Here is a 14,499-nt window from a genome sequence, read left to right as displayed (position 1 = left end):
ACTGCGATGGGCTGGACATGAGTGACAGCCGACTGCCCAAAGCAGTTTTTTACGCAGAGCTAAAAGAGGGCAAAAGAAGCCGTGGTGGTCAAAAACTGCGTTTCAAAGATGCCCTGAAAAGACATATGAGGAACACCAGGATCTCCCCGGAAAGCTGGGAGGAAAACAGCAGTCGCAGCTGTTGAGAAAAAGCGTCAGAAAGAATATGAGAGGCGACACTATTCCACTGCAGCAAAAGACTTTGTCTGTAGCAAATGCCATCGCTGCTGTAGATCAAGAGCAGGCCTTCTAGCCCACATGAGAGCCTGCCTACAATAGCCTCCAATCCAGACAGTCATCGTCGATACACAACGGATTGCCGATGATTATACAGAGATGTCTGTTGGATTCCTCTTGTTCCAGTGGTCACTCTAACTTCTTCCTACCATATTTAGATATTTTTCTGTATGATATCTGCATATTTTCAATGAATACCATATGAGCAGAAGCAACATGAGTGAATACTTGGTCAAACAACATACAATACAAAGAGTGATTAATACAAAAAATTAATTTAATAGGAAAATCAATTAGCAAATTTACACTGATAGTAAAAAAAAGACATATTATGTATTATCATGTTCTAGTGAGAAATTACCATCAAACAGTACATCCTAGGGTGTTGGAGAGCTTAAATTATAATTAAGTTTACATTAATAGCTTCCTTGACTACTGGAATCAACACAAATAGTATTAAATAGTTTACAAGCTTTCCATGATTACAAGTTTTCAGTGTCAGGACACTGAAATATGGTCTTGCAAGGTTCCTGGTCACTTGTCTCTGGAGACCCCCACGTCCCCAAGTAATAAAGTCTTATAATACATTAAATGACAGGCAATTTACAAGTTTCGGTAGGCTAACGATAGATGACTAAATATTAATAAGGGGACTTAGGCCCTAGTGGTCCCTGTGTGGGCTAAAGGTCTTCAGCATCCCCAAGGCCTCTGACAATCTGAGGCCTGGGTCATTGGCCCCACATGCCTGTTCCATAACCCAGCCCTGTAAGATCTACAACAGCCACTGAAAAACATGAGGACTAGTCAACGCTATCTCACGACCAGTTCATATGAATTTGTACGAGTAAGTACGATTTGGCTAATTCATACGATTTCTTTCGACCTCACTCGTACGAATTCATACGATTTGTCTAAAGCCCAATGAAGGGTAGGTTTAGGGGCGGGTCAGGGGTAGGTCATTCTTAAGGATACATACGAATTGGGCAACTCGTAAAATATGTACGATTTAGCAAAATTCGTACGAATTCGTACGAGCGAGGTCGTATAAATTTGTACAAATAAGCCACCTCGTACAATACGTATGAAATTGCCATGAGATCGGGTTGACTCAGTAAATAGAAGTGTTTTATTACATCCTGGCAGACCTGATACTTCTGTTAACCCTTGTATTACAATTGGGGCCTGAACAGTCCTGACAGACTGAAACACATATTTAACAATTTTAAATTTAATTTTAAAGGTAAATAAATAATAGGCTAATTTCCTATTGTTCTAAATTAAATTTACCCTTCTTATTTTTACATGTAGATCATGCAAAAATACATCACAATCAGTAAAGACAGGGTTAATGTGGCCATATATATATAATATTTAGGAGTCTAAAAGCTTGTTTTTTATCCGATCACTGTGATTATAAGAATATGTGGTGGTAAACATCAATATAAAAACAGTCACATCATCCATAAATTAAAAACAAATTATCTATATAATTTTTAGAGTCCAGTTTTCTGACATTGATAAATATGTTTTTTATTTTTTAAATGTTATAAACAAATTAAAACCTGACAATACATACTTGCAGTTAAATAAAACATAACTGCTCTCTATTTTATTATACATTCATAACCAATTTCCATTATTTACAACTTTAATAAAGCATTCCATTTCAGAGACCCAGCAGGTCAAGCAATAACCTTGATGATTTTCCTCCAGCACTTTGTTTATATTTCCATTTTGCAATAAAACTCAAAGTTTCAGTCTAATATAAAAAAAGAGTAACAAGCCACAAGAAAAAAAAGAAAAGCATCTTAACAACAAATCAGTACCCCAACTCTGTCCCCTTTTAACCCACACCTGTCCAAATTTATTTACAATTTCTTTTCATTTAAATTACTCTATTTGTATTGTCCTTCGATACAGAATAATTAGTCATTGTACAGTTTAGTTTTGAAACATGTGTTGTCCTGGATCATGTTGACAATCATCTTCTCATACATACGGTGTATGGATGACACGCTAATAATCCGACTGATTCTCTTTAGAATTTTTAGAAGGGGGCGGCGGGCGCCTTTCGAACGTAGTTTGCGAAGACTGTGAGATAAAGCCTTGGCCAGATCCTGACCTCCATTCTGAATCTTCCATAAGTGGAGGAGCTGTATAATGTAACGTTGTGAGGGACAGGAGTGAACCAGAGCCCGTACATCCTCGTCGCTCACTTTCTCACCAGGTAAACTGTCCATCAAGAGCAACAGGTCTTCCAGAGTGAGGTTTTTTACACTGGCACAGCGATTTACCTTCCTCTCGCAGTGTTTTACATCTAGGAGAAAGTGGGTGGATTATGTTAGTACTATGAACCTAAAGTACCTTGCACTGAAGTTAAAAAAATACATCAGAGTATCAGAAAAAATACATGTAACTGATATAATGCTGGTAGATGAAGTCAAAACTTGAACAAATTGTTCACCTTGTATTAGAAAAATTATGTGATACTATATTTCAACAAAGCTCAACTGGACAAACTGCATCGAAGTTCTCATCTACACACATCAAAAGACTCTAGTATAAATGTATCAAGCATTTTTGTTAAAGTTCTTGAACTTGAAAAATACTTCTCTTTCTTACAAATTATCTTTAAAAAAATATAATTATATTAAACTAGGCCTATGTGTTATTTTCCATACGTCTGTATATAAAATCCATTAAAAAAAAAAATCCAAATGCAAATGTGTGTCAAAAAAAGTTGTTGGAGGTGCAGTAAAAGCTCTTCATCCAGGTGCAGAAAGCTCTATATTAAAAAATCCAATGTTTTAATGTAGAATATTTTTTGTTTAGGTAACAAAACAATTATTATTGTAACATTACATTAGACAATATACATTTTAAATAAGGCATTAACCTAAATATAACTAACCTACACCTTCCCCTAAACATTTTGTACATTTTTGTAGTTTTCCCTTGTTAAAGTGTTAAAGTGTGAAATTTCATTGTACTCAATAACTGGGTAATCTCCCTTTGTAATTACACTGCTAGACTGAAAGATCAAAGCATTTACAGATTTAAAGATCTAATATTTATAGTAAAAATCGGGTGTTTTTTCCGTTTTATTAAGAATCCAAAACTTTTCGGAATACATTCTGTTTTATATTCATGCTGATACCTCAATGCTAGGATTTGAACTCAAAACATGATTAGTGTTGATTAGTAGTTTGAAGGGGATTTACATTTACAGTAATTGTTTGACCTTTTATCGACTGAAGTTTTATGGGTTTCAATTACTTAAATCTCTTGACCTAGGATTATCTGTAAACCACATTACCACAACGTAAGACAAAAAATTGCTTTCAGGATTGCTAATGCTTGTACTTTCCCACATGTATCCATGTTAACGATGCTGGTGACCACTTATGGTCTAACATTGAAAGGCTCTAAATTTGCTAAATTCAGTTCTGTTTTTTGTTTTTTTTTATCTCCAAGTGTCTGTTGAATCTATATAAGACAAACTGACCTCGGATGATGCTGAGGAGTTTATCTTGGTCCTTATTTTGTTCTCTCCAGAGATGGAGCAGATGTAATGCCTGCTGCTGAGCACTGCAGCTTTTCTTCAGCCTTTCAACACTCTTCCAGTCCACTTTGCGTCCTGGAAGGCTCTCAGAAAGACGCTCCACAGGGAAAGAGGCCAAAGGAGGTGATGCAAGGAACTGAAATATTGCTTCCTCACATAGAGTAATTTCTGGAAGGCCATGAAAGAGAGGTGTTATGAATGTTATGGAAGCCTGATAAGAACACAAAAGAAATCACAAGGTTTTGCAGAGACAAAATAAAAACAGATACCAGAGTCAATGAACCATATCAGTATTGCAGCTACCCTGTTCTCTTTTAGCCAATAGATTCTCATGTTCTAATAAATAAAATGTTCCCACATGTTGAGAGCAGCTTTGACTATTCACATCTTTAAACTGTAGTCCACCCATGTCTTATGGCTTTAGGGTAATGTGTAGGTTAGTAATACTTAGGGGAATACCTTATTTAAAGGGATAGTTCACCCAAAAATGAAAATTCTGTCAGTAATTACTCACCCTCATGTTGTTCCAACCCCGTAAGACCTTCGTTCATCTTCGGAACACAAATTAAGATATTTTTGATTAAATCTGAGAGCTGGATCTCAGTAACTGGGTAACTACTTACAAGATTTTCACTATTCACTAACTACTTACAAGATTTAAATACTGCGTAGACTGGATAAAAGAAACAACAGCAATTTTTTTTTTTTCAATGTGTCTCTGAGCATTTTCTTGAAAAACACGGGGGACATTCTTTTAACTTAACATCTTTTTTTGAATAATATCCTTAATAATTCAGAATAGTCATCATTTTGACTGAGCTTCTCCAATGTATCTGACAACACCATCAGTCCCAATTCTGAGTCAAATTGCTTATCTTGATTTCAGATGCTTTCTGAAAGCATTCTGCAGACTGCCAACAGCAAACTGCCAAGCATTTTAATGTTGAGCAACAAGCTCATTGGCTACTGATGCAAAAGCAACCAATCCGCTGCGCTATGTAGACAACAATGTGATTGCTAGCAGACTGAGTTAAGGACCTATCGCCTGAGCCATCTAGAGTTTCATAACAGAACTTTGTATTATTGTATTGTTCTGAATCTAAGACTCTCTTTTTTTCTTGGAAATGCATCAGAAAAAAATTAGGTTGTCTTATATTCAGGTTCTAGACTTTTACATTACAATAATACACCCGCAACAATAGGGAGAGCCAAATACGTGTAAAACGTGTGAACCCCAGGACTGATAAACCCAGCGGAGTCATCAAACAACTCTCATTAAGCAGCCAAGAAATTCGGTGTGTCAGAGTGTAATGTTAGAAGATGTCGAGCCCAAACAAACAGTCCTATAAATGCTACAGTCTAAGAAAAGCGGCCGCTTCGAAGAAATTGACAGGGAAGTTTGTCAGCACGTAGCCCAAAAAGAAATGAGGGGCTGCCCATAACCAGAGCCGTCATCCAGCTGAAGGCACTGGATATCGCCAAAGAGCTGAACATACCAACCTGCGAAATCGTACAAGTGATTAAAAGGTGGCTAATTTGTACAAATTCGTACGACCTCACTTGTACGATTTGACTAAACCCACGTGATGGTAGGTCATTCGTATGAATTCATACGAATTTGGCAACTCGTAAAATATGTACGATTTAGCAAAAATCATACAAATTATTATGAGTGGGTCGTATGAATTGGTACAAATTAGCCACCTCGTAAAATTCGTACGAATTGCCATGAGATCGGGTTGGAACTACAGGCTATTTTGGCTGCATTTACACTGCAAGTCTTAACGCACAGATCCAATCTTTTGACCATGTCTGATTTTTTGGCCCACCTGTTTACATTCACTTTAGACAGGACTGGTATCCGATATCTGTGTTGTAATTGTAACAAGTAAACATTCTTGTAACAAGTAATCTATTGCATTCTAACAATGCAATAGATTATTGTAATGCTATTACGGTGGTTGCACTGCACGCTTAATAAACAAACTACAGCTGGTCCAAAATGTAGCAGCTAGAGTTCTTACCAGAACCAGGAAGTATGACCATATTAGCCCGGTTCTGTCAACACTGCATTGGCTCCCTATTAAACATTGTATACATTTAAAAATATTGCTGATCACTTACAAAGCACTAAATGGTTTATGGTTTACTAAATGGCTCCCCAGTACTTGAGCGAGCTCTTAACGCATTATAGTCCTTCACGTTTTTTGTGATCTCAAAATTCCGTCCAGTTTATAATACCTCTCTGTGCTTCCTGGAAACCGGATGCGAGCACCCGAGCCGGTAAGGAGATTGCGCTGCTAGTTGTTTTTAGCTCATGAAGTGTATTTAGTTATGAGAAGTGCGTTCTTTTAATGTACCTTTTAGAGACACCGCTTTGCTTTGGATAGCGTGCTTCTGTCTTCCAATGCACAAGCTCGTTACGATTGTTATTGTTTGCGTGTACTGGATGTGGACTCTGGAGAAGGTAGGGAGTTTGCTAATCTCTCGCTAATCGTGCTCTGTTGTATGAAATGCGTGTTTTTGAAGTGCTAGTTTGTATTTAAGAATGTGTCCTAATCCATACCCTTTCTCAGTTGTGAGAACCTGAGTTCCCCTCCAGAGAAAGCTACGTTTCATTTTCCTCGACGATCGGTATGTATTAGTTTTACGTGCATGCTTTAAGTTAGAGAATTTATCTAGCAGAGTAAAAATCTTATGTTGTTTATAGGGCCCTGTTTATAGGTCCGTAAAGGGCTATAACTGCATTCCAGTCGGGGTGCTCCGTGTTCATTTACGGCCGTAGTGCTGTCCTGTTTCGATCCTGTTTCGAGCCTGTTTCGACCCTGTGTCGACCCTGTGTCAATCCGGTTTCAACTGTGTTAACTGTCAACTGATTCAACTGCAACTTGGGACTTCAGTTGATTTTTAGTTTCTTTTTGGTTTGTACGTAGTTTTCATTTTTCTTTGAACTGATATTAGCTACAAAGATTGGTGCTAAAATCTGAACTGCAATCTTTGCTCTTCTCTCATTCTAATTTATTTTGATTCTTTCTACTTGTTCTTTCATTTGTATTTGATTTTGGTTCTAAAGTTGAATTATCTATTCTCCAATTACTTTCTGAAATAATAATTCATTTCTTTAACTTGCTTTATCTTGCTCCAAATTGCTTGACTTGTTTGTTTGATTAATAATTTTGACTGAAGTTTGGGTTTTTTTTTTTTATTGATTTCTTTATATATTTTGCTGCCGTTGACATTCGGGTTTAGTTTCAACCAACTGTTTATTCCAATTTATTAGTTGTAATATTATTTTGGTTACTTTGATTTGAGCGCTAATAATCCTTCCAGCTATCAAAGTGACTTTCTTTATTTGATTATTTATTTTTGTATTTGATTATTTCTGTATTTGATGTATATCTTTTGTGTGTGTTAGCAGGGCCTGAGCACCAGGGGCAGAGGATTCTTATTTGGGTGACGGTATCTTTCTCACCGTGTGCAGTGCTTGGTATTAACACCTGTGCGTGTGTGTGTGTGTGTGTGTGTGCGCACAGTGAAGTGCAGTGGTCCTGCTTCTGCGGGTGGCATGCTACGACTCTCTGCCTCTGTGCCTCTCGTCCCTGCCTTGACCTGGTCCTAAACCTTTAGGGGTTCATTGAATTTGAACAAAGTGCCTTATATCCTTTTTATACTGTTCTCTTTTAAGAATTGTCAATAAAAGTTATTTTTGTATGATGTCTCTGACTCTATTAGGTGATACGAACCTGTGTGTGCCTTTTGTTGGGGCTTATTCTAATTCTTTGGGTGAAATTCCCAGAGTGGCATAGTCGGAGTGTGAATGATACAATCTTATTAATTATAATTCTTTAAGAAACCCCCCCTCATTGCCCTCGTGTCACCTGCCACATCGGGATAATTCCACACTTCAACTTATAGCACCAGAGTGAGAGCCCTATCCAGAGTAAGTTTATCATCTTCAATAAGCAGTCTCTCTCTGACTCATGTACTGTTGGTTTTTTCAATAAGTCGGTCTCTAATTAATTAGTTACGGACAGCACCGAATTTGCATGGCTCAGCAAGGCTTCTTAAATCAGCGACAGACTGGCTGGCTGACTCACCTGACCATTGGCATCTTTGTTTGAAAGTTAAATGTTTTAGCAGCATGCTAGGAGTCTTTTGAAAATGTCCCTTTATTCATGCAACAGCGTCAGAGTATGTATTTGCGATTGCGAAGTATCTGGTAGATCTGTAATCATTCCACTCTGAGACAATGGAGGAGAAGCATGCTTTTTCTATCATTTGGGAAGTCATCCAAGCCTGCAGCATCAAGTACGTCTGAAATGACACATACCAGCGCTCCCACGGCATGACAGGTTCACCAGCTTGGGACAGAAATGGCTTAGTAGGAGCTCTACAGCTTAGATCGGGCACAAAAAATCAAGCCTGACCCTACCCGAGCCTGTGCACGTTGTGTCCGAGCCCGGCCCGGCCCAACACATTAACTGTAATTATGAGCCCAAGCCCGATTTAAACCAGACCATTTTTTAATACATGGGCCGTTATAACTGACATTTTCAACTACAATTCCGAGTTGTATGAACTACAGAAATCTGTTTAGAATTATCTTAATGAACAATGCAACAAGGACGAAGCATGTCCTTCCGTTGTTTGTTTATTCAGAATGGAATGGATCGCAAATGGATCCGAATGAAGAAACGTAAAAAAAAAAAAACCCACGTGAACAATGATGAACACAGAAAATGAACAAGAATGAACTTTGGATGGCCTAGGAGTAGGCCTACTACTCTAATATAATTCAACCAGGTTTTAGAATATAGAATATTTTTTAAACAAAATAAATATTTTTAAAGCCTATTATAAAACGTAGGCCTAGTACAAAAACACTGCTTCATTCTGATGGTAGCCTCCTGCCTGTGTATGAGCCATGAAGTGTGAGGAATTGATTAGGCCAAGGCTATATGCTGCCTGCTATACATAAATGTAACCATTATATAATAGCATATTAATCACAAAGCTATAGCCTATTTACATGGTTCTACATGTTGTCATGCAAGAACAAGATTGCGTCCACAGCTGCGGGTTTCAGAGCGGTCCTCCTCTGCTTTATCGTTCAGTCAGCTGAGCTGAACACCCGCTCGCTGCTGCTGCTTGCTGGAATGCAGAGGACGGATCTTGCCAGCACACCCAGTTTTGGGTACACCAATCCGTTGACTTTCCATCATTTCAGTAGGTCCCTGTCGTCATCCATGGCATGCCTCTGTGAATTGTACATGGCCACTTCATCCTCATCTGGTTCGTTATCATCATCTTGGTTCTCCCACTCGGCAAAGTCGGAGTCTCTCCTGGGCCTGGCTGCTGGTGGTGTGAAGCCAGTACTGCTCATTGCACTGTCAGCTGCTGCAGCATCTTTCTCCACAGGCAAGAGTAGGGTGTGAACGTGGGCATGTGCTTCAGATATCTCTTCAGGAGAAATCATCCTCAATTTGTTGAATTTGGGCCAGAGGAAAAGAGCAACTTTGTGCAGCATGATCACCTGGATTTTTTGCACTATGAACTCGGCATGTCTCTGGCACACAAAGGCTTGCTGCGAAGAGTCGGTGGGAGAGGGCTGGCAATGTCTCTTCAGTCTCTCAAGCCAGAGGCAGACCAGGTTTATGGTTGCATATTTGTCGCCCTCCAATTCTCTCTGGGCATTATAGAATGGCTCCAAAAAGGTGACCAGAAAGCTCAATAAGTCAGGTGCAATATTTTCGATGCGCTCAAGCTCACCACAGGTCTCCAGCTTCTCCCATAGCTCTGGGTATATGTCAGTCCCTCCAGAAACTCGCGATGTTGCGATCGCGCCAATTCAGCCAATCCACGCGATTTATTTGCGGCCTTGCAATTTCATCCAATCACCGCGACTTTACCGCAAATTCGACCAATCAGTTTGGTCCGTCACTGCCAGGTCACTGCACGTGGCATTATTTTCACACAGAAGGACTTCCTTATCAGGGAAACAGGCATGAGCGCAAATACATCACACTTACCTTAATATAAGAATCAAATATCACTGCGAAAGACCGTGCAAAGCAATTCCCTAATGTTCTCCATGAAAGTGGAGGGAAACTATTTTGCACTGTGTGCAACATTGTCGTGGAACACAAAAGAAAATCCTCGCTTGACCGACACTTCTCTACAGCAAAACATGCCAGAAGGATGTCCGTGCAAGAGCCTACACGGCAAGTGACTATCACCGAAGCTGTTGCTCGCAAATCCATCGCAAGCAGCGAAAGGAACAAGGTAAACAACAAAACCTCATAACGTTTGTAAAACTAGGTCTGTGGTGGTTTGCTTTTGTCAGTTGTCAGGCAGGCCTTGCGTGGGCACAGGTGATACTGCTAGCGAGTTTGAGAGGGGCAGTTAAAACTATTTTTCATGCTTTCACACGGTAGTTTCATCAATCATTTATTCAGTGTTTCCCCTACATAGACTTAGCCGCGGCGCCGCGGCAACAAAATGCTAAAAGTCTAAATATTTTATGGGGACAACATGATTTTTTTCTTAATTCACCCTTCGCAGGGAGCTTGATTGACAGGCGATCTAACCAATCATAAACCGCCATCCGCCATTTTGTCCGACAAAGCAGTCAGGAGATATAGCAGATTAACATTGGAGGATTTGAACTTGAAAAACGGAATGTACTGATGCCTTTCCACGGTTTAAAACAACATTCCTTCTTATGTTCATTCATGTTTATTTGATGCTATAAATGAACTAGAAGGAAGAGATGATCGGTTCACGAGCAGCTTTAACTGATGCTCTACAGCGATCTGTCAGACACATTTAAGAGCCACAAAATGGTATTTATGTGTTTATAAATATGAATGAATGAATTATAAATGGTATTTGGTGTTTAAATTTCTTTTAAAAAATGACCAAATTTGAAAGGTGAGACTTTGTTTAATATGTTTAATATTAAAAGTAACCGAAAAGTAACCTGGTCTGTCCTGTCTGTCAGTGTGTTGTCAGTCTTTTCTCTGCTCCGCGATGTATTTTTCACTGCGTGAGAACATGGTGTGGCGTGAGAGCAGCGTAGCTTGTCGGACATAGCAACAATAACTAAGGGGGGCGGGTCTTTGCGAAGGAAAATTGACAAACTGATATCAGTATTCCTGCTGCTGCTCCTGAATAAAGAATAAAACATGACAGTAAAAGCTAAATTAGTTACATAACATAAATATAAGAGTTGTAAGGGTGAAGCATGAACTAATATTAATGTTACCAAGCAAGTGACCATGGGTGGACAAGTAATGCAAGAATAAAGGAGGAGATAATAGTGATAGTGAGTGAAGACACTATCACTATTTTTTTTTTTTTTTACACATCTCACTGGTGAGTTGTGCTATTTTTACAATTGGCCTGTTGGCAACCTCATTCAGTCCTTTGAGCTTACCTGGTGTTCTAAGCAGGGTCATTTTTAAAGTTTTGTACTGGTCAGTCTTTTAGAAACAAAATGGTTTACATTGTGCATTGGGCTGTACTGTAGACAGTAATTGTTTAATGTCATTAACAAATATGCATGTTCTGTTTACTCTTTGTCTCCTAAGATATGTGAAGACTGGGTTGCCACATGCACTGCCTTGAATATCCCACTCTCCAAAAGTGACCACCCAGCAATGAGGAAGTTTCTTTTTGAAAATGTAACGAATGGAGGAGCCATTCCTGGATTTCACCAGCTGCAAGAAAAATACCTAGGCAATGTTTACCTGAAAGAAAAGGAGGCACTCAGAAAACGTTTAGCCAAAAAGCCTGTTGCAGTCATATTTGATGAGACTCCAGATGTAGAGGGGAGATGTGTTCTAAACATTCTCATTGCACCCTTGGAAAAGGATGAATCTGGGAGAATACTGGCCTACTTGGCAGACACCGTCTTCCTAGAGCAGTGCAACCACTCAACTGTCTCAGTGTCTGTGGTCAAGTGTCTACAGGAATATGACATAGCAAATGAGGATGTCATTGTTTTTGACACCGACAATGCAGCCTACATGAAGAAAGCATATACAGCTGCTTTGCAGTCTTTATTCCCAAACTCACTGCACGTTACGTGCATGGCCCACATAATGAACCTCATCGGTGATGCCTTCCGCAGACCTTTTGACCAGCTAAATGCATTCATGCTCAGCTTTTCGCAGATGTTTTACCATGCTGGCTCTCGGAAAAGAAGATACCTCCAGTTCATGTCAGGAAAACATCCTACCAGACAAAAGGCAACCATGGCTCCAAATCCCTGTGCTACACGGTGGAACTCCTGGTTCAGTGCGGTGCAATACCACTCAGAGCACTTTACACTCTACAAGGAGTTCATAGAGATGGAAATAAAGGTAAGACTCTTCCTCCTTTCAGTACAAATTCTCACAATGATAACAAGTTTCCAATTCATCCCAGTTTAGACTAGCATGTGCCCTAATAAACATGTTAAAGTTTTTGCAGATGGTTGTGTGCTTTTGGATTTGCTTATGTAAATTGCGTTGAAGCAGGACTAAATTCTGTTTTAATTCTATTCACAGGTGTGTGGCAGCAGTGCACCGCAGTCTGTGGAGAGACTCCATGAGATGCTACAGAATGAAGACATGGCTCAGTGTCTCCAGGTTCAGCTCAGCATCATGGCAGATAAGTGTGAACGTATTCTACAGCTACTTGACATCTTTCAGAGCAGGAAACCTATAACCACCAAGGTTTTTGACTACTTCGAGGATCTACAGATGAACTTTACTGCAAACAAGGAGTTACAGTATGAATCCTGTGCTGAGCACTTTGAAGGGCTTGATGTCCATCATGCCGCCAAAACACACATCCTCAACTTAGTGCATCTAGCGTACAGCAATGCAGAGGAAAAACTCACCAAGTACATGTCAGAGGGACAACCTGCCATCAACTTCCTTCGAGAAGTCAGAGTGTTTGACCCTCGTTACATTTCATTCATGGAGGACAGTGTTTCTGGCTACACACACATCCCAGGCTTCAGTGCTGTCCCCAATGATGAGTTTGATGCCTACTTCCAACGCCTGGGTCCAGCAGCACTCAAAGCGTCAGCATGTGGAGTGGTAGATCTAGATGTGTTTTGGGATGGGCTTCTCGAGAGACTTCCTGTCCTCAGTGCCTTAGCCAAACGATACAAGGATGTCATCGTGAACTCAGCAGATGCTGAAAGAAGCAACAGCCTTTACAAGCTTGTGCTATCAAGCAGAAGAAGATCAATCACTAACAGCAACCTCAAAGCCTTGGTCTTCTTGTACCACAATCAGCGACTCACTAGTGGAGTGTTTGAGAGGGATGAGCTCAAGATCGATTGTGGGCCCGACTCTGAGGATGAAGTGGAGGACAGTTTGGATACGTAGGAAGTTAGTGTTGAAGAATGAACTGTCTTACCATTCTAATGAATGATTTTATTGTTGACGTGTTTTAGTCTGCATTTCATATGCTATGTTGGAAGAACATCCAGTTGGTTCATATTTGTTCACACTGGACAATGTCAAGTTGAATTTAAAAGAAATGGGCTTTTTTTATTTAATGAAACAATTTATTTTATTATAAGATTATTCTTTTGGAAACTTCTGTTATGTTCATTAATTGTCAGGGCTGAAAATAGCCTTTGCACTTTATTCTAATGCAACTGATTCACTGCATTTCATATTTTATGTTGGATTTTATGTTACCATCCAGTTGGTTCATACTTGTTTACACTGGGCAATGTCAAGTTGAATTGAAAAGAAATGGGCTTATATTTTTTGCCCATGAATTGTCAAGGTTGAAAAATAACCTTTGCACGTTATTCTGATGAGCAAATAAAACATATTTTGCCAGAATTTTTGAATTCCTGTGCTTTGGGGGAGTAAGCTTGCAAAGAACACTTAAAAAAATCATAACATGTTTGTGAAATCACAAGGCAATGCAATGCTGTTGAGAAAAATCTGTCTAAAAAATCGCAACTTTTCCCGCAACTTTTTGAAAAAGCTGCCGCAAAATCTGGCATTTTAGGCCGCAACAATCACAAAAAAATCCCGTTTCTCGTTTCTCCCCCATCTGTAGCACTGTCTACGATAATTGCCCAACCAGGCCAGATTGTTTCAGATATCTCACGAGTCCTTTAGCAGCAGATATGGTCTCTCCTATATCCGGCGCGTTGTCGGCCAGTGCGTCGGCATGCAGACCATGGCGAAGGACAGTATTAATTAGGTGATCGAGATAAGAAAGCCTCCTATATGGTTCCAGTGCTTTGATTATGTTGCTGCCTTCATCTGTTACTCACACTATTCGGCTGAGGGAGCTAGGGTTGAGACCAAATTTGTTGACCAGCAGGCACACTATCTTGTGTCTGATATTTTTCCCCCGTTTTAGCATCCTCCACGGGAAACATTGCTGTGGTGAGAGTTTTACCAACTAATATATAGTTGTCTGTGATATAATGGCACATTATTGCGATGTAACTTAGCTTTTTGTAGTCATCAATCCACATATCCGTTCTCATCCCTACGTCTCCATTCTTCAAAGCATCTTTGAGTGTCTGTGCCAGAACTTCCCTCCTCTCATCTGCCTTTTCTAGGCAAGCCTTGGAAACGGTGCTATGGTGAGGCAGGATGGACTGGGCCGATACATGACCATATGTAGCACCAACATTG

The 14,499-nt window shown here is 39.7% G+C and overlaps 2 protein-coding genes across 2 annotated transcripts in view; one reads left to right on the top strand and one right to left on the bottom strand.

Moving 5' to 3' along the window:
* Positions 1-532: 532 nt before the first annotated feature.
* The window catches only part of LOC311067757 (tumor necrosis factor receptor superfamily member 11B-like), a 46,076-nt gene continuing 32,109 nt past the window's right edge, over positions 533-14,499 (bottom strand). Inside the window, exons 4-5 of the mRNA XM_084089820.1 lie at positions 3,782-4,006; positions 533-2,593 (exon numbers count right to left, since the gene is read on the bottom strand). Coding sequence (XP_083945946.1) covers positions 2,202-2,593; positions 3,782-4,006 — 617 coding nt within the window. The 3' untranslated portion in view covers positions 533-2,201. The remainder of the gene's footprint in view (positions 2,594-3,781; positions 4,007-14,499) is intronic.
* On the top strand, positions 11,856-13,364 carry LOC311067758 (uncharacterized protein). The gene is made up of 2 exons (XM_084089821.1): positions 11,856-12,201; positions 12,388-13,364. The coding sequence occupies exons 1-2, from the start codon at positions 11,866-11,868 to the stop codon at positions 13,216-13,218; spliced, it is 1,167 nt and encodes a 388-aa protein (XP_083945947.1). The 5' UTR covers positions 11,856-11,865; the 3' UTR covers positions 13,219-13,364.

This window comes from Abramis brama (genome assembly GCF_963993115.1).
Source record: "Abramis brama genome assembly, chromosome: 17".
NCBI classification, from domain to species: Eukaryota; Metazoa; Chordata; class Actinopteri; order Cypriniformes; family Leuciscidae; genus Abramis; species Abramis brama.
The sequence above is the reverse complement of the archived record's forward strand: the minus strand, read 5'-3'. Positions and strand labels throughout refer to the sequence as shown.